This window comes from Larimichthys crocea, chromosome IX (genome assembly GCF_000972845.2).
Source record: "Larimichthys crocea isolate SSNF chromosome IX, L_crocea_2.0, whole genome shotgun sequence".
NCBI lineage: Eukaryota > Metazoa > Chordata > Actinopteri > Sciaenidae > Larimichthys > Larimichthys crocea.
Window position 1 is genome coordinate 2,878,622 of NC_040019.1, and position 26,427 is coordinate 2,905,048.

The window sequence follows — 26,427 nt, forward strand, 5'->3', positions numbered from 1 at the left end:
CACATAAAGGGGAACATCTATACTTTAGACTGGATGCAGACACAGTAATTGTTTAGCTCGAGATACTTTTCAGGTGTCTAGACTCAGACATTGAGCTCAACATTTCGCTGCAATTTTGTTTTCTCATCAGTTCAGACATTTTTAGCTGAAAGTACATTTTTGACAAAGTCTGCATGAGGCCGGATTAACAAATTGGCAAAGCAGGCAACAGCCCCATGGACCCTAAAGGCCCCATGTTCTCTATGTAGCAATTACTTTGTAATTTGATTAATTGCAGTTTTGGGGAGGGCTGAATACGCACCATCAAAGCACATTATGAACTGAAATAATAAGGCTATTAAGGTGGATCTTGCTCTCTTAACTAATCTTGATGTTCTCTGTCAAAAACCCCTTTATTCCATCAGTCTAGCTTTTGAGTACCGTCTGCTGTGTGCTCTGTAACTTATGAGTACTTAAATGCAACAGGACACAAACACAATTCATAAAGACTACCCAAAGGCGACTATCATTAGATTCCTTCTCAAACCCTGACTGATGTATTGCTGTTTTGTCTTCATCTGTCTTTTAGGAGAACCCATACCTGTGCAGTGACGAGTGTGATGCCTCCAACCCAGACTTGGCCCACCCTCCTCAGCTGATGCAGGACCGTGAACGTAACGGCCTGCTCACCTACTGGCAGACAGTCACATGGAGACGACACCCAGAGCCCCTGTTGGCTAACATCACCATGTCCTGGAACAAGAGTCTGGAGCTCACGGACGACATCCAGATCACCTTTGAGTACGGGCGTCCTACTATCATGGTAATGGATAAGTCCATGGATCACGGACGCTCCTGGCAGCCCTACCAGTTCTACGCCGACGACTGCATGGACGCCTTCAACATGCTACCCAGACGCGTGCAAGACCTTTCGCCCACCAATATCACGCGGGTCATCTGCACCGAGCAGTACTCGCGCTGGGTCGGCTCCAAGAACGACAAGAACGTGAAGTTCGAGGTGCGGGCGCGCTTTGCCGTGTTTGCAGGATCACGGCTGCAGAACATGGACAACCTGTACACTCGCATGGAAAGTATGAAGGGTTTGAGGGACTTCTTCACCTTCACCAACCTTAGGTTGAGGCTTCTCAGGCCCGCCCTCGGAGGCACCTACGTCCAAAGAGACAACCTGCTCAAGTACTTCTATGCCATCTCCAACATCGAGGTACCTGCCAGGTGAGGGTCAAGGTTGATGCTCAATTTAAAATAAACTGCACTGCGATATATGCATATATAAAAGGTTTTTGTTTACACTTTGAAATAATTATTACCAAACATTTACAAGGAGGAAGTGCTCTATTATTCAGCTAAACGATAATTATGTGGTGCGAAAATCTCACTGCATTCTTACATCTCCCACGTTTTCCCTAAAGGCCACTTTACACTCGCTATTGAGACGAAAGCTGACAATCGGGAGGGAGAGACAAAAACGTGACGAAAACTTCGGTCAACAACCAAAACGCTGATTCGAGATCTCGCTGTGAGACTCGTCCACTGATGAGTGATTCAGAGTTTTGGAGACAACACAAAATGTTGACCTGGAGCTCAAGGTGACATCCTCAAAATGTCCCAAATTTAGTTTACTGTCATAGAGGACTAAAAGAAAAACAGAAAATATTCACATTCATGAAGCTGAAATCAGAGAATCTGGACACTTTTGCTTTAAGATGAATCAAAACAGTCGTGTCCCGTGGCTACCATGTATGAAAAGCTGCATCCTGGTTGCAACACCGCGGGTTCGACTCCAGGGTGCATGTCACCATCCCCCCAAAAAACAGTAACAGCAAAACAATTTGATGCTCAAAAACAGTTATTAATTTAATGGTAACTACAACGTTGATTAATCAACTATTAGTTGCATCTCTGTTTATACCACAATAGTACGATTCACTGCAGTGAGACATGAATTAAACTCTCTCAGTCTAAAGTGTCAGTAAAGTTTAACTGTTCCCAACTTCGGGGTTTATTCTGGTGCAGAAGTTAAAGGCTTTCCACTGGGACTATTCCTTCAGCAGGAAGTAGATGCTGCGAAAACTATTATTGACACTATTTCCCAGTGTCATTTTTCAGCGCTTGCCATTCACCTCCACTGAACTGGGGCAGCAGTAGAAATGGATATCGGAAAACATCAGCAGATAAATTGAGACAGCATGGCTACAGTAGGTGCCGGTTAGAGAGAGTGTCTTTTTTTATACAGCGGCTGATCTTCCCTGAAGTAATGACTCTTTCCACACGTTTAATCACATTTTTAATCATAAAGCAAAGACTGCTGTCGTCTCTCGAAGCTGACATATAAAAGAAAACCACCTGGTGATGAACATACCCTCTGCTCTGACATTCACGAGCACACACTCACACACAGACACTCTGATCTAAGGGCGTTTTTTAAAATGACCCTATCTCTCAACATGAATCCTGGCCTGCCTGTCACCCGGGCCCGTGAGGACAATGATTAATGACAGAAACACGCGGCCTCGGTGGTCTAACGTAAACCCGCCATCCACATTCTGTCGGGGGGAGCCGGGAACCCTTACATGGCAACTTTGTGACAGTGAAGGATGCTCGGTCCGTCACGCGGCTGCTTAGCATCAACAAGCCATCCCTCCTACCTTTCAGAATTATCATTCCAATCAATACGGCAGGCTGACATTTGAATGGTATTTAACATCCTCGTCGGGATGGCGTGGAATGGGAGGAAGGAGGTGCGAATGTGTGTGTGTGTGTGTGAGAGAGAGGGAGACAGAGAAAGATAGGGGGTGGTGGGTGAGAGGGGGAAAAGTGAAAATGAGCAACTGTTTGTGAGGGGCGTTGGCTGATGGGGGCGTTTTATGTGTTTGTGTGTGTGTGTGGAGTGGAGGTATGGGGGTTGTTTGATGAAGTCCTGAGTGGATGCTGACACAGCACACAGCACACACACACACACAAACAGCCCTCTGGCACTGTGGAAAGGGCCTGCAGGTATTGATCACAGCCACTTTTCAGGCTCAGCACAGAATCAGAGAACGAGGGAGAGATCAGCCCAATACCCTGGGGGTGAAACAGTCCATCACCATGCCAGAACCTCCACCACGACCAGCAAATTTAATAATCAACCGTCCCTGTTTTGAAATATTTGTGCTTATTTCTTTATTTAGTAGTCCGCGAGTGCACCACATCTAAGACTGTATCATCCGTCTCAGATCCCCTGCTGCGGTGCTTTGCTTGAAAAATTTCTCTTTATATATTTATACTCCCAGAACCGTTTCTTAATTTCTCTCCTCACCCAGAGAGCAGGACTGATGGCTGGTGACAGCTGCTGATAGTGTCAGTATGTGCTGGATCTGGTAACAGAGGACCCAAATTTAGCTCCGTGGAGATGACTGAGGCCAGTCCGTCTTCCGTCGCCCCCCTCCCCGGCCACCCACACCTCCCGTAACATAATCACTAATCAATAAGTTATTCTAGGCAGCCAGCAGGAGTATTAGGTGATAGTGGTGGGGGGTCTTCAACAGTACAGTACAATCAGGAGTGTCTGATGCTTACGGCTGGGAAATTGATTCTGGGGAGCGAAACGATTAGTCAATGTTCCCCGGACAAAAGGCTAAGCTATTTCATCTCATCTCATCTGGCCTTAGTAACATATTGGGATTTCCAATGCTTAAAATTTGAATAATGAATATTGCGCTCCGGTGGTGCTCCGGCGGGGGACGGCGCACCGAAATGGGTTTTATATGATCAAGACCGAATGGCAGTGTAGCGCAGGTCGCCACTGTAATGAGATATGCTGGTGTTATCGATGGAGAGAGGGTTGTAGTCACTTCCTGGCCGTATTGTATGTCCCCGGGCCTCGAGCGATGGCCCTCCGGCTGAACCCGGTTAAAAGTAATTATTATTAGTTAACTGTTCTTAATGACCGGAGTTGAGGCCGGACAGAGACAGCACAAAAACAACCTCCCCCCACGAACCAGTGGAAGATGTTACCTCTATGGGACGTGTCTCTTTTATCTGACGCTGCATTGTCAGAGTGACTGGCCGGCCTCTAAAGAGCTGGCGCAGGTATGCGGGAAGCCAGGTACTCAGGGCTAAATAGTGCTGCCTTATCAATAAATACGTAACCCGATAGGCCATTAAGTGCAAACGCAGGGAAGCTAGGTTTGACGGGAGGGAGGCTGTAAATTTAGATTTGTGGATGCGATGAAAAAACACTCAGCAAACTGGATCTTGAGTCGAGTTGAGAGGGAATTTTAGGGGGTGGTGGAGGGAGGGGGCAGCCAGAGGTGGAGCGAGGCAGAGAGGGGAGAAGGTCAAACAGAGGAAGAGGAGAGGCAAAGTCAAATTGGAAAGAGTTGAGATGAATATTATTATATGATTCAGCATCACTCACTTTGTGTTGCAAAGTTCTCCCAAGGTTAACTGTAATGAGCTACAGTACTGACTACAATATAAACTCCAAGCCAAGGTGTTTTTTTTGGGTGGGGAGGGGGGGTTTGGAAAGCCTCAGGCTTCATGCTCATTTTACAGGCTATATTCAAACCTTAGATGTGGCCATTTCCATATCACTGATGGGCCATGTGAAAGCCATCTGCAACCATCAAAGATAGAGTAGCAGAGCCTCAACTCTATCATCATTTACATCAGTGAAATCACATTCACCGGGAAGCTTTACTCATAAACGGAGCTCTCAAATTCCTCCTCATTCATTGGACCTCCATCCCCGTTTCCTCTATCCCATCTGTCAGCCGCCATACTGGACTATGGCGTGGACTATACCGGGGCCAGACTGTAGTCTGCATTATGGATTAGCTAGGGGTCATGGATTGGGCCTTTTTAATGAAATAAGCAGCAGGTCGTACGTTAGGTCTTTATAATGGAATAAAGGAAAGGCTGTAAGCTCAGGAAGAGCCAACTAAGTGGATTAGGGCCAAGACTGAGGAGATGGAGCAGGATGAGGAGGAAGACGAAGTCTGCATCGTTTTTTTTTCTCTCTTCGCTGGTAATCGTTGCAGCATCGGGGGCCATCTTCTCCCCTAACCTCTCTATCTGATTTGATTGGCTGATGGGGGGGAAGAGTGACATTTAAGAGAAGCCAAGTATGCAGTCTGAATGTCGCTTACTCCCCGACGTCAGTCAGCCGAGCGAGCAAAGAGAAAAGTTCAGCATGTGTACAACATCACAGCACTCATCCGAAGTTAGATTAATCATGCCAATACGCACCTAGTGAAACACAGAAATTATATTATGTTAAATCTTAGAAAACTTGGCCACCGACTGTACAGATTGATTTTTTTGAAAGTGTGTTTCCAGCCAAACCAGGATGTTAAAAAGTTAAAGTTTTTGAGAGAATTTATTGAATATATTGCAACTGTTTTACAGATTATGGTACATGAGCAATGAGGACCCAGTGAATTTCTTGTGCTTGTAACAAGCTTAGTGTGTCTGTGGTCGTAGAGAAGTAGACCCCACGTCTACAAGATCAGCAGTTCAGTGCCTCGCTTCCTGCAGTCCGCATGTTGAAGTGTCCTTGGAAGATACTGAACCCCAAATTGCTCCCGAAGGATCAACTGGGAAAGACAAGTGTGTGTGCGAATGAGTGTTACAGTTAGATGGAACCTTGCATCAGCCTTGCTATGGCTGTATACTGTATGTACGCAGAAGTCAAAGGCGGTTCTAACATGCTACGCTTACGGGATTACTATTACAAAGGTTCCTCAGGGGATGACCCTTGGCAAACACCCCCATATGCCTCTGTGTTTCATGTGGCACGTTCGCCCAGCAAAGTCTGTATTATACTGAAATTTACAGACATTAGACACACAATTTAATTGCTGTCTAAACCAGTAATTACACAGCAATTGGATCAATTAGTGCACAACCACAACACGTGGTAAAAATATTCACGGAGCTCTCTCCTTGATTGCTGCCGTGAACATCGTGCATCTCATCTTTCAAAATGTTGCTCTTTCGATGGATTCGAGCTCGTCGTTTCTGTGAATGGGTTTGCGAGATCGAGCCTCAATTATCCTCGACCGGAAAAGAAGCAGACTGATGCATATTCACACGGGACTGATATGAAAACATGACATATTACATGGCAGTAATTTGAGGTGGAATTTTTCTGTTTTTTACAAATTAATGGCATTTCTGCACGGGATTAAGGTCCTTATCGTCCCTAGATAATACTAAGCCTGTGCAAATATAACTGTTTAGTGTGTTATTATGCATAGATTTAGCTAATTAGCACAAGTACAGCTTGTCATAAAGCAAAGAAATTCAAATCACCAAAGTTATTACTAATAACGCTGAAAGGAACATGAAGTTCTCTATCAAGTTTCACGTCAAGCCATCTTTGGGGATCACCAAAGTCAGTAGGATTCATCGTCTGGAAAGCATCAATATCTGTAACCATATTAAACCACATATTCCAGTCTGGAGCAACATTACCACCCCTACAGTCATGGCCTGACTAAAAATGTGGGCTACTAATACTGCTGCTGCTGCTGCTGCTGGCACCACAACACAATGTAGTGCTTTAGTTTTGTTCTTGAACCAATAATCACATATGATATGCCCAGTCTTGTCTATCTCTTTCCAACAACTAATTATCTTCCAGTAGTGAAAATTAGTTAAAAGTAGACCTGCCAGAAAAACAAGCCATATGAATGCTAATGATATTCAGAGTGTCTCTACATGGTCGTGTTGTTTCATGTCTGCTTGACTCATTTATCCGTCGTGTGTCTGTGTTCCTCTCAGAGACATCCTGGCCCCCTGCTGACACAGCTAATGTGCTGAGAGGTTTAAGCTCTCCATCTCCTCGCAGACTGGCACAGAAAACTTTTACTGGTGTCTATTAACGTGTTACAGAGAAGAGAGAGAGGAAAGGACAGTCAGAGCGTTTTTTTTTATGGCTTCTTTCATGTTTCTGTAGCCGTTCTTCTTCCTCTTCGTCCGTTTGTGGTTATATCGTGACAGCTGGAGCAGTCCTTTGAAATTCTCCATCAAATGGCGATATCTCTGTTTCACGGAAATTTCAACTCTAGTCATGAATGCATTATCTGGATAATGATATCTGATCCTTTGTATTTGCACCTGATTTTACAACATAATAAGCGCTCTTGTTATCTCGTCCTGCCTGCATTATGAGCAGATCTCCATATGCAAATTATTTAGGCAGGCTGGAGAGGTATCGCTCGTTTTTCATGCATCAGTTTCAGCGAGGGAAGACACGCTAGCTTCTGCTGCTACTTGCAGCTTTTCCTGGGCTTACTCATCCTATTGGAAATAGATGTTAAGTTAAGTGATCTTTTAATATGCTGGGTGGAGTATTTTTTTGATAATGTGGTCCATGCATTTGTGCCACAAATGCCTAATCTCCATCTATTATCGGATTAGCATTCTTCACAACACTTCTAATGTTTGCATCGTAACTTGAATGTGTGTAGAAATCTAAATATAGGCCTGAAAACGTGCTGAAAACACTACACGGCCAATTCTGGATGGCAGCATGCAACTTGAAGACCTATTTACACCTTAGATATTTTGATGTGTTGAGGCTGATTTACACCTTGTAGTAACGTGTTTATACCTTATCCAGGTGTAAATGGGGTAAGAGTAACTTGTTGTTTGTGTATGTGGAACCACATCTGGAGCAGGTTTACTGCGATTCACTGAGACTTTAAATCAAACGTTACTATATTTTAGCAAATATTAAAAAATAAAAATAAATCAAGTAAGTAAATGCAAAGTTTCACTGATGACGTAACCCACAGGAAAACTGCAGTTCCTAACTCAGGGAGTGTCAGAAGATTTTTCAAAAGGGAAACCAAGTGGCATCCTCCTTAGCTGTGAAGTGAAGCCAATGCCGAGGTGCCAAAAGCTGCAGTTCCTCAAACGTCCACTTGAGGCTGGATATCTCCATAAGTCCCCATGTTCAAATGTCCAACTTCACAGCAGAAATAAACATGTTTACAGCCTGGTACAAAAAACAGTTTTGGTCTCTGTAGCTAATTTCCCCGTTCATGACAACTGTACTGAGGGTGAATTTATATACAACTCACCTGTTCACATTATATTAAGGCTTAAAGTTATGCAGGATTAAGAGCGTGGCTGCTTTGATTCACAGGTGGGTGTTGTTAGAGATGGTTCGTTTGAGCACCCAGGCGTCATTCCGCTCGCCTTAGCTCCACCAATGACTCACATCTTTTGCCCATTTTTAGATTAGCTGGAAAGTGGCAGAGAGAGGACTGCCAAGATGGCATACGCCAGAGCGACTACGGCTCTTCAGAAACCTGTCGGGGACATCACGAATATGACGTCTGTTACAGAAACCTTCACTGCTTTTACACATTGTTGTCTTAACCTTCCAGAGTTGTAAAGTCCTGCGTGTGAGTACTATAAACCGTTGAGTGCAGTGTTTTGCTGCCTGATAAGCCTTTAAACGCGTTAACCTGTTACTCCAGCTGGGCCTCCTGGATCTTATTTCACTGTCTCACTGATATCTTAAACAACACGCATCCCTCCACGCAGTCAGGCAATTATCGGTCTGAAGAGTTGCACTGTGGGTAACGTAGGCGCCCAGGTTTTGATGAGGAGGATGAAGTTCTGCTGCATCGATTTTTTAAAAACTGCAAGTCTGACATTAAAGTTAAAGTGCAATGCTAAATAGGGAAGAAGAAAAAACAGCCAGTCCAGGAATCTGAAGGTTTAAACTAATTTATGCAACAAAAACAAAAAAACAACAAATTTAAATTTTAAGTGCAATATATTCATTTACACAAACCTTCAGTAACCCTGATATATACAGTACATTTGCAGTCACGCTGCCTCCTCAGGGATGGACTAATTAGACTCTTGCAGTGGCTGAAACTGACTGTTACAAAGGTTTATTGTTGTACTGGAAGCATGAATAAGGATGACAGGGCAGACAGAAAGAAATCTCTGTGGCCTCGAGGCTTGTCCATCTTCTCTACCGGAGAACAAGGAGGAACAGATGCTCCTCCTCTGCTCCCTTTTCGCAGCCTCAAGTCTTTTTTTTTTGTGTGTGGTGTGTGTGTGTCTTTTATTATCCACGTAGGGTGACTTTGACGTTGGAAACTGTCACCACTGTTTCTGAATTACACCAAAGTTTTTTTTCTTTCGCGTCCTTCGCAGAGTGAAGGTGAGTGGATGGGAGGTATAAAGCCTGGATCAGGGGGAGAGGGAGAGAAAGAAAAGTGGGAGGCAGATGATGGATTAACTCCTAGTTTCATGGGACTAGCTGGGGTGTGTGATTTTGTGATGAATGATGTGAGGTGTGATGCTCTGTAAATATTATTCTCCAGTTCACACGGCCACCGCAGAGCAGAGTAGCACAAGTCTACCCACATATCCTCCCGTATTTTCCACCGTCGGCTGGAAACCGTTCTGTTTCATGAAGGAAACCGCTCTGCATTTACCCCCTCATGAATGAAATATACGATCCGCGTTTTGATGTGTGGGTTGAGGTGAACATAAGAAGCGGTGACTCGTGCGTTCCCAGCGAAAATACGGGAAACTGTCACGCGTGGATCCCTCCCACCCCGTTTCAGGCTCCTCCTCCTCCTCCCTCTGAGCCATCTTCCCTCCGAGACAGGCAAGGCTCGGAAACAGATCACTTTTTAAATCATTCATGAGCACTCCCCAGAAAAGAAAGGCATGCAGAAAGCTGAGGGACCGCAATGAGGAATGTGTCATTGTTCCTCTCATATGCGATGATTTATGACACAATGGTTGTAACTGATTTGATAATCACAGTTTATTTCCCCTCAGAAGGGAGGAAAGTTAAAGTCAGCGATTTCGCCTGTTTTCCTTTCATTCCCCGTCTTTTGTTTCACAGATGAACGCCTTCTCTCTTTTTTTCACCCCCCCTCACTCTTCAATAGATTTTTCTTTTCTTCCCCTGCCTTCCCACCCCTCCCTCTCCTCTTACTCATCCCATAAATATCCTTTTAAATTCACAAATACAATAAAGAATTCTCCCCACTAGCGCCTTCACCGTGCCTTACCCCGGCATCTGGTGAGAGTGGGGGAATCTCTTGATACCGCAAGCGTGCTTTAAAGCTGAAAAGCATGCTGGGAATTGTAAGTGAGAGAACATGAGGTAGAGGGAGGGTGTCCTTGGAAAGATGGTTTGTTCTCAGTCAGCCACATTAATTAGCATAGCATTATTATAGGCAAAAAACACACCGGCGTCTTTCTGTTGTCGTCATTAGTAACATGTAGATCGGCGCCGATGAGCAACTCGTCCATTAAAGTCAGAATGCAAGAGACACGCCGGCTCATGCTGTGATCAGTCCGTTTTTCATGTCGGAGACTTTCACTCTAAGCATACGGTCGTCCCATCGCGGGGCGTGGAGGGTCAAGAGCCAGCAGGTTTTCCAATCCGACCCGCTGGGTGATGACGGTTTGTAAGAAGAAGACACGAAATCTTGACGAGAAAAGAACAAAAAGCAGGGTCTCCTAATTAATCAATAACTTACAGTGCAAGTTGAAAATAACTTTCAAGAGTTGATCATAAGCGACTTGAGGACTGACAGGACGGTATACCGTGTTACTATAATTAACAATCTCTATTCAAGGTCCAATAACTTGCTTGTTCCCGTGCTTTTGATTACAACACAAGGTCTCACAGCTGTTCAAACTTTTACATTAGTCGGAGCCACTTTTACACCTTCTTGTTGACGCCGTCAAAAAAAAGTTGAGCTTCATCTGCCGACGAAGACGTTGTGATACAGTCAAAAAGACGAAATGTGAAGCGAGCCAAGTGTAATGATGAGTTCCTCCGAATCTACTCGACCGCTTTGTCAATTAATCTTTATTAACTCTTAATCAGCTGCTAAATTGGACATAAACCGTAATCATGACTTCCTCATTATGTAGCTACTTCGCTTGTGTCCTTTTAAGTAAAGTGGTGCAACACGCTCCTTCACCTTAGCTTATAATATGGAATACAGTGGCAGGAAATGATAAAATTATGATTTTGATTTAGTTAATTAATCAGTTTTGTTACATTTTTAAAAAAATCTTACGTGATATTAAAAACTGTACCTCTTCAGGTTTGAAGACATCACCTCAGGCCTTATAGAAAAGATATTTTACTAAACAAACAACTCATCGAGGAGTTGAGAAAATAATTGGCAGCTTAATAAATAATGAAAATAATCATTAGTTGTATTAGCCAGCCTTGTTTACAACACATACAAAGCCAAGTTCCCCAAACTTGAAATCAGGCACAAAGCTGTACACAGTTCTCCCACCGTCCTCACACACTTGAACTGAAACGAGTGCAGTGAATTCACTTCTTTGGTCTTTGGATGAGTCCTCCTCGTGGCTCTAAGTGGCACGTCTTTGTAGATTTGTGCTTTATTCCTCCCTTAACTCATTTGTCGGTCACTAAGGAGGTTGACACTTTCCAAAATAAAAGTTCAACAACTACAGCTTCACATTAAAACATGCAACAAACCTGAGGTCAAAATAGTGCCGCGCCCGAGTAACATCACATATTAATCAGATTTCACCAGAAGTAGAGTAATTCATTTGAATATAGAGATTATTAAGCAAAATATCCTAATTAGTGAATTATTGAAGCGGTTTCTGGTAAACTCTGTCCTCTCTGTTTTTATTAATTTATTTAACAATGACCCCCGAAGTTTTAGTCCTTGTACTAATTGTCTCGCTAACCGCACCGTTGTGTTTTGAAGCACTTCTTCCCTCCTTCCCCCCATTTTCTCCTCCTCTGTTCCTCTCTCCTCACCTCCTCTCCTCGGGCGGCTCTCTTCTCGCTATGACTAATGATGTTCTTTCAGTCTCAAGGTTTTAGCAGGATAATTATATTAACCCCTGTCCTCTGGCTGATCCCAGCTCAGCTCCTCTTCCCCAGGCATCCTCCCCTCCACAGTCTCACCGGAATTAGACACTAATACACACATGGCCGTACAGGAACATTAGAGTTGTATGTGTGTTTTTGTTTGAGCGTGTGTGTGTGTGTGTAAGTTTTGGTGACTTTTAGGAGACTTTCTGCGAGCCAGTTTATCATTTAAATGAGAGAAAATGAAGTATGTGAAGTAATTGTGTTTGTTGCGAACAATTAGGCGCACAGGTGAGGACAGGGTTAAGGCCTGAGGGTGCAGGTTTGTTAATGTGTTAGCGTGATAATTTATAATAACATGCATTTAATGTATCAGAGGTTCTAAAGTGCGTCTCTAGAGTTTGTGCGGCGGGCGTATTGTATCAGAGAGAAGTATATTCTGTTCTGCACTTCAAAGTTTTTCATTCTGATACACACATGCTACAGATATAAAGATCCACATCACCCCTGGGGGTCCGAGGACTCTGTGGGGGGACTGCACCACAGGAAGAACCTCCCACCCAACCCCATGTCGTCCCAGACTTTCTGTCTCTTCATCACTTTTTCATTCCTCCCATCGCCTCCCAACTCCCTTTACTTCTTCTTCCTCCTCCTCGTTCATATCTTAAATAAGGAGGATGTAGCACAATAACACTCCCCCTCCATCTCACACCCACTTTCCTCTCTCCCCAGGTGTTACTCTTTGCCGTAGTGTTCATTAAAACATATTCAGCAGCAGTAAGGACTCTGCGGGGGAGATTACACTCTTAATATCCAGCACAGTGATCACCGGACGGATCGGGGGGGTCGGATGAGAGCGAGGCCGGACTCTCTTTTAGTGGGAGGAGGAGGGAAGCCTTAAGATGCAGTGACATGGCTGCTGCTTCAGTAAGAGTGGCGTTAGCCATTCTGCATCATTCATGCTGCATCATGCTGCATGAATATTACAATGCCGGCATGCAGAGTCTTAAATTACCACCCGCCAAGTGCCAAATGCCAGTAAAATATGTCTAGTGTGGACGAATTAATAAGGGTCACCCTTCACAGTGGTCACTGACTTTCGAGAGTGCATCTATTCATGGGTGATAACATTCAGCATATGTTATTCATAGGACGATAACATTTCATTAGTATCATGCAGAGACAACTCGGTGAAGTTGCTGATGTGAGGCTTCTGATTCACGTCTGCATACTGAGCGCAGACTTCTTTTTTTTTACTGGAAGTTTAAATAAAATTGTGTTTATGCATAAAATCTTGTTTTCACAAGAATGAATGGTAGTTATGTTAGTCCACAACATGAATTTATGGAAAATTCAATATTTTCTGAACACAAAAATCAATCAAACAGAAAAATAAAATATATGGACCAATGAGAAACCGGCAATAAAACTTAAAAAACAACTTTTAAACAACACTTAACATGCGAATACAATGAATGATGTTAAGTACTGAGCGTTTGTCTGCTTTGTTTGTGCGTTAGATCAGTAGAAAGTTGTACATTTGTATAGGCTCTTTGTGTCATGTTATAATTTCTGGCAGCTTGTTGAACTGACTGAGTCATAAGTTTGATTTGGAGCGGAGCTTGTTGACAGAAAGTCCACACATATTTGCAGATAGTTCATTGGATTCAAAGACAAAGACACAAATTAATCCTTATACAGTAAAAAAATAAACGTCTAAAATGTACCTGGAGAACATTTGGATGACTTGTAGATTGGGTGAAGTTGGTGGGAGGCTTTATTTGGGTAGAGTGAGACAATAAAGTCCATTTCAGGAAGCAGATCCAAAGTTTGACAGCTCGAAACACTCTGCAACCACAGCTGCAATCATTTGAACTTTTTGTTGTGACTGTTGCGAAACAGAAATACAAATCAGATTACAAAGTAATCTACCAGGAATGTGCGCACGGATTTTATTTGGCCGGCTTCTCGCAAGATGTACTCACTTTGTGTTATGGCAAAAAAGTTGAGCCAGGTTCAACTTTTTGTGGCTGGGTCACCTCTGGAGGTTTTTCTTTGCAGGCTCCACTTTTTCATCCAGTCAAAGCTGGTCTGAACAAGATCTTATGCAATCTCTGGTTCACTATTACGCAAACAAGACAATCACATACAGGCCTGAAACAAAAGCAAAAAAGTGCATACACACCACATGTTCCAGTGTTTATACCCACAGTGAAGGAAACGTCCACACAGGCTGGAATTGCCTGTACTTTGTCACAGTGTGGGAGTGTGATTCAGATAGATAGATTACTGTATTGATCCCTGAAGGGAAATTCTTGTGTCACAGCCGCAGTTACAAGTTACAAACACAAAACATGGCATGATATATACAAAAAGATATGAGGTAGATACATTTAAAGTGACCACAGTATGAATAGAATTAAAGCCTAAGGGAAGGAAGAACATACAGTTCTATTCATCCATCCATTACCTCTAACTGCTTATCCTGGACCTTATACCAGCTGACATTGGGCGAAAGGCGGGGTACACCCTGGACAAGTCGCCAGTTCATCACAGACAAACCCATCTTCACCAATTAACCTGTTAATTGCATGTTTTGGACTGTGGGGGGAAGCCGGAGTACCGGGAAAGAACCCACGCAGACACAGGGAGAACATACAAACTCCTCAGCTGTGTTTCCAACCAAGACCACCGTCTTGCTGCGGGGCGACAGTGCTAAACACTGCACCACGTTGCCACCACATATAGTTCTATCCATGTAAAAAAATATGCAGTAATATACAAAAGGGAAAATATACCTGTGGAGTACGTAAACCTTCCTATCATAAAGCCGCTTCTTAAAGCATTACACCCCGCTGTTCACTGTAAGTGGGCGATAAAGTTATTTACAAATTGTGTCTCATCCTCATAAAGAAAAATATCACTGGAAACAGCCAGGGTGACAAAACCCTATGAAAGCTGCACATTAATTACCCCTGCAGTTTGAAAGGCCAGCAGAAACAGTAAAATTTTACACAGCTGGCATGTAACCCACACCTGAACTGTTCCAATATAAAGCTCTCACACACACACACACACACACACACACACACACACACACAGTGTGTGCTGTGCTCATGAGAACGGTCCTCTGAGGTCTGGACCGGAGAACAGGATGTGCCCGGGCTCCATTATTTAGTTATTTGGTGCTGTGCATACACAGTACATACTTCAGAGAGCAGGTAGTAGGCCCTGACTCCCTGCCCTCTGCTTTTGACACGACCGAACGCCGACCAATCACAGAGATGCTCTCAGCTCTTGAGCGCCGGGGCTAAGCATGCACGCAACAGCCTTTTACTGTATCCCGTGTAAATAATTTACTCATACGCTTAGTCACATACACAATATCTTTTTCTCTCCCTCTGTGTTTCTCTGTCTCATCATCCATCTATCTGGTGCAGAATCACAAAGTAAAAGACACACTTTTAAACTCAAACAGAGCATACTGTGATAATATAATGAATCATCCCGCATACACACAGGGGAGGTCACACATCCCTGTACACTGCATAGTAGAGAGAGAGAGACACACACACACACACACACACTACAAACACACACAGGGTGTGGATTGCAAAGACAATCAAGGTCATTCCCGCACTTTGAATAATTTAAGATGTCTTTTTGCTGGACAGAAACACACTGTGACCTCTCAACATTGGACACATTTAGCAAATGCGCGTACAGTATGTATGCTGCATGTATGCACGGTTCATTTGGCTTCCCTGTACGCTCCCTTTGACATCTTCGGAGATGTGTCGCAAAAAAAAACTACTGAAAACAATGCCGGAAGAGGGAAAGACAGGATGAGAGGGGCAGGAAATGTATCTAAAACATTTGCTGACAACAACTTCCATTAGATAATGACAGCTAATGAGCTCGGGTGGAGTGATTTGTTTAAAAAATGTCCCCACGTCTGTTATTAATGAGAGTGAGAGCGAGAGAGAGGTTGATTGAAACGTGTGAAAGGACTCTTGTGGTTATGAAAAGAGAGGCCCTGGAAGTCCTGTTCACCACATGATCGCAAGGGAGGTCAGTTATAGATTACCTGTTTAGTCTATTGGTGGGTTGAGAGAGAAAAGGAGCACACACATGTGAGAGAATGGATGGATTGTTGGAGAAGAGGCAGGGTGGAGAGGAGAGGGGAACGGTTTGAAGAGACTCCTCTGCCACGGGAGGCTGCACTCGAGGAAAATCGATCCTCTCCCTTCAGAGAAAGAAATTTATGAAGCTGGAACATAAACGCAGTCATGTCCAATTAGCCGCTCTGAATTTACGAGGCGAGGCGGGGGAGGAAGTGGGAGGGGACGTGGTGATAAAGACTTCAGAAGAAGCCAATAAGGCGTGCTGCTGATCAATGATCCCAGCTTCACGTTACTCCCACTCCTCGCTTGATCGCTTTCCGCTTTCGCTCGGGATACACCGCGTTTCCTGCAGACTGCCTTCCACCAATCATATCTTAATTCATGAACACACTTCAAGATCACCCCCTGACATATTTTAAGACATATAAAAAAAAGACTCCGCTTTGAATGATCATTTATCTTTGCCTAGTTAAAACGACATCTACACCTTCTATCTCATTGAGAAATCCAGAATACCGGACACAGACGTCTCCTGCTTCACTGAGAAGTCGAATCTCAGTGTGTGTGTGCATCGAAGCTTTTAAGTTTACGCATCACCATGATTGTGATTGGCTGTTATACCAGTAGTGATGTCACAGAATCATCCATATGTACACGTACTAAAGTCAGATTTAAGGTGCAGTGATTTCTGTTTTTTTGGTTCATATCACCGGTGCTTTAAAAGGTTCTGCAAGAATCTGTCTCTTTTCATCGGCTCGGAAAAACAGCCCTTTCTTCTTATCTTGTGACAATATTAACATTTTCCAGCTGATCAAAGAGGATTTTAAAATTGTTTATTTAGCTGCAGAAAGTACTGCGGAACTCTTAATCCTTCAGTTTATCAGAAAAGTCCACATTCGTAATCACAACATTGGGATTTACATGATTTTTAACAGAGAGGATGTGAATAAAAATGTAATCCTAAAAGTAACTAAAGCTGTCAGATGAATGCGGTGCAATAAAAACTGCAATACTTGCCTGGGGAGTAGAAGTATGACGTTGCATAAACATTGAATACTCAAGTAAAGTACAAGTACCTTGAATTTGGTAGTATTTGAGTACTTAGGGACATTCCACCACTGCTCTGCACATACATCATGCACACTGATGGTCAAACTTCCCTGAAAAACTTTTTTGAGTGCATAAGGACTTTTAAAAGTACCACCCCAAAACTTCTGTGCACTTAATGCACTTCCCAAAGGTTGGGGCTAATGTATATGATCGAATTATGTTGTAATTTCCTGTCCATTCTCCTGCTTTTATACATCCCTTGCATATGCACATGGACCTCCATGTCATGAGTCAGTCCTGGTTTGGGTGTTAAGTCTTTGGTCTCTCTGAGAAAAGCACTGACACTCATCGCCCCTTAGCCCCTCACTCTACTATTACTCCGGCAGGTTGTAGAGCAGGTTGTGTGTGTTTTCGCGCTGTCAGGGGAGGAAGTTGTTGCGAGTAGCGAGCGGGCCTTCTCGGTGACGGCTGATCGAACACAGAGTAGAGGAGGGAGGGAGATCTCCAGCTGGGTCAGAGCCGCATCAATGCGGTCTGTCATCACAGGTTAGAGCACGTCAATGCGGACCCTCCTCCTGCTCCTCCTCCCCGAGCCTCACCACTGTAGACAAAGAGGCAGGCAGACTGTCAGCGCTTTGACACAACTGCCCTACTCCCTGCTGTACTGACTGCTCGGCACCCTCACGCATCATCTTTACCTCACGCCCCCCTTATTTTCTCAAACAACACATGTCCACAACCCAATTTGCCCAATGCACTCCTCAGTGAACACTGGTGCAACGGGCAGTCGGAAAAGCGCTAAAGGGCTAAGGCTGAATGGACAGACAGAAAGAGATGGAGGATAAAATTGGGAATCAGGGAGGAAAAGCAAAAAGGAAAGAGTGGAGGACTGGAACGGTTACAGTGGATGGAATTTGTGTGTGTGTGGGGGGGAAAAAAGTAAAAAATACAGTGGGAGGAGAGCGCAAAACAGAAAATAAAAGAGAGGTAGTGATAGCTGTGTCCCTGGAGAGGAATAGAGGAATAGGCGTCGACTACAGTAAAGAGACAGATAAAGCCCCATTAACTGCTGCTTCCAGCTGCTTTCTCAGGCTCTGCCACCACATGACTCCCCCTTGATGTTTGTTTATCTTTCTTATTATTTATTCCCCTAATTGCTGCGTCTCCGCTGTCTAAAACAGGCAGCCCCTCGTATCATTAAATACAGAGTCGACATGACTTCACAGAGACAGACTGCAAGGAGAGCGGCCAGAGAAACGCACATACAGTACATAGGCTTGACAGTGATTGTATCTATCAGATAATTACTACAGATCACCGCCTCGATGCCAAAAGATAGCGTTGGCATGCAGGTATGTAGATATGTATGATGTTACATGATCTTATGTCTTCAAAAAAAATGACATTAATGTCGTACTAAATGGTTTCACCTGATATGTTATGGAGGAAACATAATCGCTGCGTGGATTATGTTCACTGGTGATATTTCTTTTCCTGTCTTTTATCACACAGATGTCACAGGAAGGTGGTTGGGTGGATGTTAGCCATACATAGCACTGAGAAAGATCATGGTTAAGCATAGGTACAGACACTGTCACTGGTTTTAGAGACCACACTCCTTCTCTAAGCTTAAACTTAAAGTGCATGAGCATGCATTAGTTACGTTATTAGTTATGAACAAGAAATCACACATGGTGCTACTGCTTTGCAGCGACGCTATGTTCATTAAAGTTGCCCAAAAACATAATCCAGAGTAATATTCATGACATGAATGCTGTTGCAAATTTGTGATATATAATAGTGTTTTTTCAAGAGATAGGGATGCTGAGCTGAAGCATTAACAGAGTAACGTAGGACCACTTTGATTAAAGGGACACAAAAGTACTGGTTATTTCTTAGTGTCTAACAGTGTTTCCTCGAGTAATTCATCGTCTTATACACAGTAGTCCTCAGTTTCTGGTCAGCATATTCATATTGATCTCTGCATATAGCAGTTTTTATTATGAGTGGCGGCATCCACCTTTTCTGCAAGACGTCCACATTGTCTACAAGGAATTTGCAGGAAGTGATGAACTTTGGACCTTCAACCTGTTACCACCAATAGTCACAAGTTCCATAACTTAAAAAGGAACATAGCCAACGGTCCAACAAGTCTTCCAAATTAACCAACAAAATACACTGTTGGTCCATGCCCTTCAGAAATCATTTTTTGATCTTACTCCACTATGTTTTAGATAGAAAAACAACTTAGTTAGGATTAGAGACGGATCGTGGTTTGGGTTCAGGAACGACCACGGTCATGGTTAAAAGAAAGGTTGACCGTTGAAACAAACTGTGGTCTTCACTCTGACTTTCTTCTTCCACGAATATTATGTCTCCAATATTATCAGAGACTCTAATATCTAATAAAGTCACCTGACTTCCTGTAGTCATAACTCTGCTGGAAGTCTTTGTCTCGCTCTCCATTTGCTGGAAAGCCTGATACCCTCGTTTTTCTTGGGAGGACAGTCTCCAACAGACTGGTAAACAGAAGTATTGACCCATAATTACACCAGCTAATTAAAACACCACCTTGTGTGTGTGATTTCTAATGTAGACTGGAATACATTTGAATCACTTAGTTCCTTCTGTTCCTCGACTCTCTTTCTCACTCAGCGTTCTCTTGCCCTTCTTTGTCTTTCCCTTCACTCACCTTCTCTCATTTCATCACTCCTCCCTCTCTCTCTCTCTAAGTAAATAGACAGGGTTGTGATGAATCCAGCTGTCCCGTCTTAACTTCCATCAGCTCGGAGCAGCTACTCCCACTTTGATGACTTTGCAGTGAAGGCAGACATCTTGCACATTAACATATGATTGTGCCCATGTATTATTTGTGTGTGGAGGGACTGAAGAAAGGGATCGGGAGAAATCCCAGTGCAAGCTGTCAACCGAAAGAGAGAGAGCTAAGGAGACACGGCACTTGAAAAAGTCGGCGTGTCACATCATTCGTGCGGAAGGAGTGCAAGGCTGGATGTACTCTTGGTCTTCATGGGCTGTATTATGTGGCAGGAGTCAGAAAAAGCAGGTCAAGGAGATGGAGTGTCCAAAAAAGTTTCAACTTGCAGGACTGTGCGAGTCAAAAATTTAGCTTCAGTCATCAAATTAGCAGAGGGTTTTGTCAATATTAGGAACGTGGAGACATTCAATCAAGTTAAATTCATGCAGGCGCACTCATTCAGGCTTAAACCTCGGTGTATGTCAACTGTCCAGATAATTGACCAGACGGGAAGCCATTTCCTCGAGCGAGCTGCAAGCCATTAGGCCTGCAAGACACAAACTGCACAGCAGCACACCTAGAGAATCACTCTGTTCTTCTGTATTGATTTTAAACTACAACTTCTTGATCCCGCACTCAGCGGCTGCTTCCACTTTTTAAGATGAGACAGATGAGATTTATCACCGAAGATGCAGGAGATGAGAAGCAGTGATTCGTTCGGCGCTGTCAGTCACTCAATGCAGGCATTAGTCACTGTGCCTCAGCTTCTCTGATCTGTTGTCTGTCATCGGCGCGCTCAGACAAATGCATCACGATCACACGAAGCAGAAACACACACGCACACCTGTCTCATTTCACACACACACACACACACACACACTCTCTATTTTCTCCATGAAAAAGAGATGTTCAATTTCCCTGTTCGCTAAGTGGACAGCTCGTGTCCTTCAGAAAGCATGCAGGAAACAAGGCCTTGTCGGTGGATGGATTCTCCCCGGCACGTCCTGTCAGCTCGTCCAGGTGATCAGAGAGAGACGTGGGTAATTTATAGGACCGAGAGCAACAATGTGATACGAGACTCAACTCGCAGCGATCGAGTGTCTCCGTTTTTGTTTTTTTTTCTTCCTGTAAAGCTTAGCGCATGTTAAAACGTTTCCGTCATCGTTATTCTGTATGTAATGCGAGACCTGAGTTGATGTTGACGGAATAAACCAAATAAAAGAAAAAAAAAAACTGATGAGAAAGCACAGATTAGTGCGAGGAAGGAAGATTGAAGTAGTCATCTCGCCAGGATACAGCGGCCATTCTTTGAATATTTGATGCAGACGGATAGCTGTTCACTCCAGTGGAACAAACTGGATTGGAGTCCAGTCGCTCATCTGGAAAAGGCTGTAATTTGAAGTCGTAGCTGCAGAGTGTCCTTAAGATCCTCATTTCCTTCCCCGCAGAGCTTCAACCTCTGGATCAGCCCACCTGGGCCCTGCCCTCTGCTGAGGTCGTACTTGTGCATACGCACATGCAATCACACACTTGAATATAACAGAACGGTAATTGTAAACAACAATTTTCTCCCGAATGGCGCTCTTGGGTAGAGAGCGGGTAAATGGATTCCAAACAACTTTGGACCTATAATTTTGTGCATTTGCAACTTTTAGAGTCTGAATTTTCTGTGTACATCCTCCATGTCAACATGTCATTTATTTTTTGTAAGAAAACTTCATAAATTATAAAATAAACAGAAAACTCTACACCCTACTTGGTTGCAATGATCGCAAAAATTATGTCAGGGCTGCTACTAGTGATTATTTTTATGAGCTCAAGGTGACATCGTTAAAGTTCTCATTTTATCCAACAGTCAGTCCAAAACCAAAAAATAGCAAGTCCTACCGTTTGAGAAGGTGGACCCTGAGAATTCTTTGGGCGTTTATCCTCGCTAAAAATCAAAAATCAATCTGTTAGTTGACATCTTGATGAATTGTTTCAACATTCCACATTCAAGTCATTCCTTTAACATTAATCAGTTGGTGGTGTGGATTGTAAAGCTTCTGGTGAAATCAAATGAGACAGAATCAGACGGACTGGCAACTGTACAATCTGCGCTGGCAAACATCAAGTTAGGAATGAGTGTTGCCGCTTTGCCAGTGACTTCTAGAGAGATAACTGAATTTGAGAGCAGAAAATTACACTCGGCGTAGTAAAGTTAAGATAGTAACTGTGATATTTTGCTTCATATAAAAGTCTTTTTGGTCAAACCATTTGTTTTTTTCAGCGTTTTAGTGATACATGTGTATAAACCGGTAACACATACACAAGAACTTTAATTTACAAGATCTGGAACAAGTCTCACTTTAATCCTGCAATCTTAATCTCCTTTCATCTTGTTTTTGCTTCTGCATTACATCTATAAAAGCACTTGACTTTTTTCCCCCTTCCTTGGCGTAAAAATACTCCCAACACCACCAAGCTTCATTAACACACCACTTGTGATTACATCTTTCATTTGCCACCTTTTGTCATCTCACCTCACCTTTATGTAATCTGTCTATTCTCCTTTTGTTTTGTAGGTGTAAGTGTAACCTCCACGCCTCCCAGTGCCTGCTGCAGGACGGGAACCTCCAGTGCCAGTGTGAACACAACACCACTGGCCAGGACTGCCAGCGCTGCAGGAAGGGCTTCAAAGCCAAGTCCTGGAAGGCTGGTTCCTACCTGCCAGTACCCAATGGAACCCCCAACACCTGTACGTACCAAGAACATGCTTATCCGTTCCCACTGTGCTGAACCAACTCATTAATCTTAAACACAGTTGGTTACAATGCTGCTGACTCCTTTCATTAGAGATGCATGTCTGTATCATGCATGGATATGACTGTTGCAATACAATACTACAGACAGGCTGCAGATTTAGGGAGATTTATTTTGCATTTAAAAGAAAAGTTCTTTCTCTGCTTTCCTGCCAAAGCTTGGATGAGGAGATGGACACCACTCTGAATGTTTGTGCAGGGAATCAAATCACTACGGTGAGCAGCCAGTTAGCTTAGCTTAACACAAACACTGACAACAGGGGGAAACAGCGATCCAGCCTCTGTCAAAAACTCACCTGCCAGCACCTGTAAAGCTCACCAATTAACACCATATAATAGATATTCATCGAGTCTCTGCTAGTTGCCTGGCAACTGCTTAGAGTCAAGAAACAAGTCGGGTACATAACCCAGCGTAAAACTTTTTATTTTTTGTATGGATTAAACAAACGAGATATTAATTAGGGAGCTTTAGGAAGTACAGATATGAGGAGCTAGGCTACATGTTTGCCCATGTTCCAGTTCTTCTATATATTCAGAGGCATTCGTTGAATGATTCAATTTTGGTTTTAAGTTATGAACAATTTCCCTTTCCCTTTGGCTCCGCTTTGGTCTCCACCAACTCCTGAGGAACGTATCTGTCACTTAAGCTGCCAAATGTTAGCCTTGTCTGTTGTTATTTGTTGCTGAGTGAGTGGATTTATCAGATTCGAGTCACTGATCCGAGTAAAAAAATCGATGCTGATGAGAGCGTGAGAGCGAGAGCGAACCAAAACAACGAGCTGAAAGGTGATAAATCGCCTCGCAGAGCTGATGGGAAATCGGGGGGATAATTTGCGATTACAAATGATGCTCTTTACACAGTCACCTTATCCTTTGTTAATATAAAAAATATTGATTAGTACAGCTTAACTTAATAACCTCGTCCCATTTACCGCTCGCTCTGTTAGCTGATGTTGCTGTCTTAGAATAGCTACTTTTTATGTTACCTCAGAGCCCCGTTAGCTGTTATTACTGGTATTTTAACACCGCTATTGTAGCAGCTGTTTGTCCTGTTAGCTGGTATTCGATCACAGATAACTCTACAACACCGGGCTACACACAAGTGAACTAGTGGAGAACTAAAAATGGGAATAAATCCAACATGTATCACCAGTAAACCAGTCCAACAAGCTGGTCTGATTTAAATCTGTGACTACAGAAAAACTGTGATAGCAGCAAAGACTCCTCCAAGCCAGTGTGAACTCTTAATTCTCACAGTGACGGTGTTATTTCTTAATTGTTCATTTTCCTGTTCACTCTCTTATTTTAATTTGAATTTTTGCTACTAATGATCCCAGATTCTCCCGTGGCACCGATGCACTTTTATTTCAATCTCCAGCGCTCTTGATTGATGAACGTATAGGTTTTCCTCGTCACTCTGAGGGTCCTGAATGAAAAGGAAAAGCAGGATCAAGGTAGCAAAGTTGAAAAGAAGTGAAGTGGAGTGAGGGCTGAGCTCTCCGAGCTGTCGTCACCCTCAGTGCAGAGAGCAGATCAGAGCTGTGTGTTAGCGACGTGGGTGGAAATCCTCTTGGAGAGCGTAGCCCGGCTACAGTAGGTAGCTATGATAAAATAATAATCTAGGGCAGTCCCACCCTAGTTTCTCCTTTCAAACAAACATGCACAGAGTTATAGACGTGCACAGGCACCTACACACTCCCATACACCTGCACACTGCAGAGAACAGCTCTATTGTCAAGCTCCGTTTTCTAATGGCAGTGACACACACCTTCAGAGCCCATTACCACCCTTTTAAAACTCCTGAATCCCATTAGTGGAATTTTAAAAATTAAAATGTTGCTCAGTTGCCATGGTTCATGAAACGGTGTGGTCTCTACAGATTGCATTATACATGCCAAGCTAAGCTAACTATAGATACAGTCTTGGAAAAAATAAAAGAAATGTGCAAGGAAGGCAAAAAGTTTTGAGTGGTACCGCTCCCCTTAAAACATGCATATATGATGAGGGGCCTCTGGATGTGAGGGTTCGCAGGATGGAGGGGGGTGAAGAGTAACAGGTTAAATTAGGGAGGGTTGGGTAAGCAGAGGAGACCCGGTAATTACTCCAGGACATCGAGAGGTCGTCTTACAACGAGGCTCTGATTTTGCAGAGTCGCTCTTAAGATCTCTCTGCCACCTGAGTCTGATGAATGAGGCAGAGTCAAGTCTTGAAGGCAAATTGAATGCATAAATAAACAAGTACTCATCTCCTCTTCCTTTTCTTATTCTCTTTCAGGTACAATTGCTGGTTTACCCTACGGTTCTGGTAAGTAATAATGCAGAGCAAAGCAGAAGAGGTGGTATTCCACTTCTTCTCTTCCTGTGTTGTCTCCCTCTCCCTTTTTTTTCGTTGCATTGGTTTTGAAATTTTAAGTTTCAACCCCATACCTCGCTTTCTCCACGGCTCCTAAACACTCCCTCTATCCTGTGATGTTCAGCTGGCTCTCTAGTCAGTCATTTCTCTCTTTTTTTCTCTTCTCCTGCATATCCTCTCTCTCGGTGCAGCAGCTCGGGCCCTGTGTGCTTCATTATTAATAGGCCTCTCTGTCGCCATGTCCTTTCATCACAGCACATCACACTAACCTGCACAGGAGGAATTCTTTCCACAGTTCTGCTTTTCTTATTTAGAATAAAGACCGATGGATTAAAGAAGAAGGAGGGATGAGCGAGCGGTTGGGTGAGGACGGGAGGGTGGATGGAGCAGCAAAGTGAGCCGGGGGGGAAAAAAGAGAGGGAGAAGAGACAGAAAGAGAGAGGGATGGGAGAGAAGGATGTTGGCATATGTTAGTGTGTTGTGATGCAGTGTGATTCTGGGTGAAGAGCTCGGGGAGGCAGGAATAAAAGGGAATTTGATTAGGGATTCTCTCTGTGGAGAGGCTCTCAGCCTCCGAGCTGTTAGACAGAAACGATCGGCAAAGTGGCAACATCAACCCTGACAGCACTGGGCTTTTCTCCACATGGCCGGACAGTAAAAAGGCTGATGCATGGATAGACTGAGCAATTGGACTGCACTGCAGAAGTCTGCTTTTAAAAAAGGTCTCCTCTTCACAATTAGATACAATTGTGTGGTTATCTTGAAAAAACTAATGGGTATGATTTACCAAAGAAAGTTGTGATGCCTGCTAATGGGCTGATAATGACTTTAAGTGGTCGAGTTTCCCCACAGATTCGGTTTCTGTTTGCTAATCAACACTTTTACCTGTGTCGCTGAATAGCCACAACATCAGCTCTGTCTGACGCTGATCCTGAAGCTGAAGACAGTGAAGCTAAAGTTGAAGCTGAAGGTGAAACACAGGGTCAACCTGAAGCGGGTGTGGGTGGACCCAAGGGCGAGACAGAGAACGCTACAACCACCTCAGACGCCGAACAGCCTCCGGCTGGTACCCACAAGCAGTCTGGAGCTCCTCAGAAAGGTGTGGAAAGTAGCTTAGCTGTAGAGTAGTCTTGAGATCTCACTCCACTACTTTGACAGCCGTAATTAACAGATAACCGTCTTTATTAGTTACGATTCAACAGGCGGTGGTTGAGGTATGTTCATGAATCTGGTAAACGTCCACAGACAAAGCAAAACAGTTGAAATAAACTCTATTAAGATACTAAAGTGCTACTGAAGTCAACTGGTTTCATGTATTTTATAGAATACCATCTATTTTTTTCCTGTTTTTTTACAGTTATTTCTAGAAATATCATCTGCTTTCCTGCTGGAATCTAGATGAGAAGACTCATACCACAGCAGTCTTTTAGCATAGCTTAGCACAAAGACTGGAAACAAAGGGAAACAGCTAGCCTGGCTCTGTCCAAAGTTGACAAAAGTCCATATCTA

The 26,427-nt window shown here is 43.5% G+C and overlaps 1 protein-coding gene across 1 annotated transcript in view; it reads left to right on the forward strand.

Moving 5' to 3' along the window:
- LOC113746459 (netrin-G2-like) overlaps nt 1-26,046 on the forward strand; it is a 38,686-nt gene extending 12,640 nt beyond the window's left edge. The window contains exons 3-6 of the mRNA XM_027282226.1: nt 569-1,212; nt 22,330-22,502; nt 24,841-24,870; nt 25,820-26,046. Coding sequence (XP_027138027.1) covers nt 569-1,212; nt 22,330-22,502; nt 24,841-24,870; nt 25,820-26,046 — 1,074 coding nt within the window. The remainder of the gene's footprint in view (nt 1-568; nt 1,213-22,329; nt 22,503-24,840; nt 24,871-25,819) is intronic.
- Nucleotides 26,047-26,427: the final 381 nt, after the last annotated feature.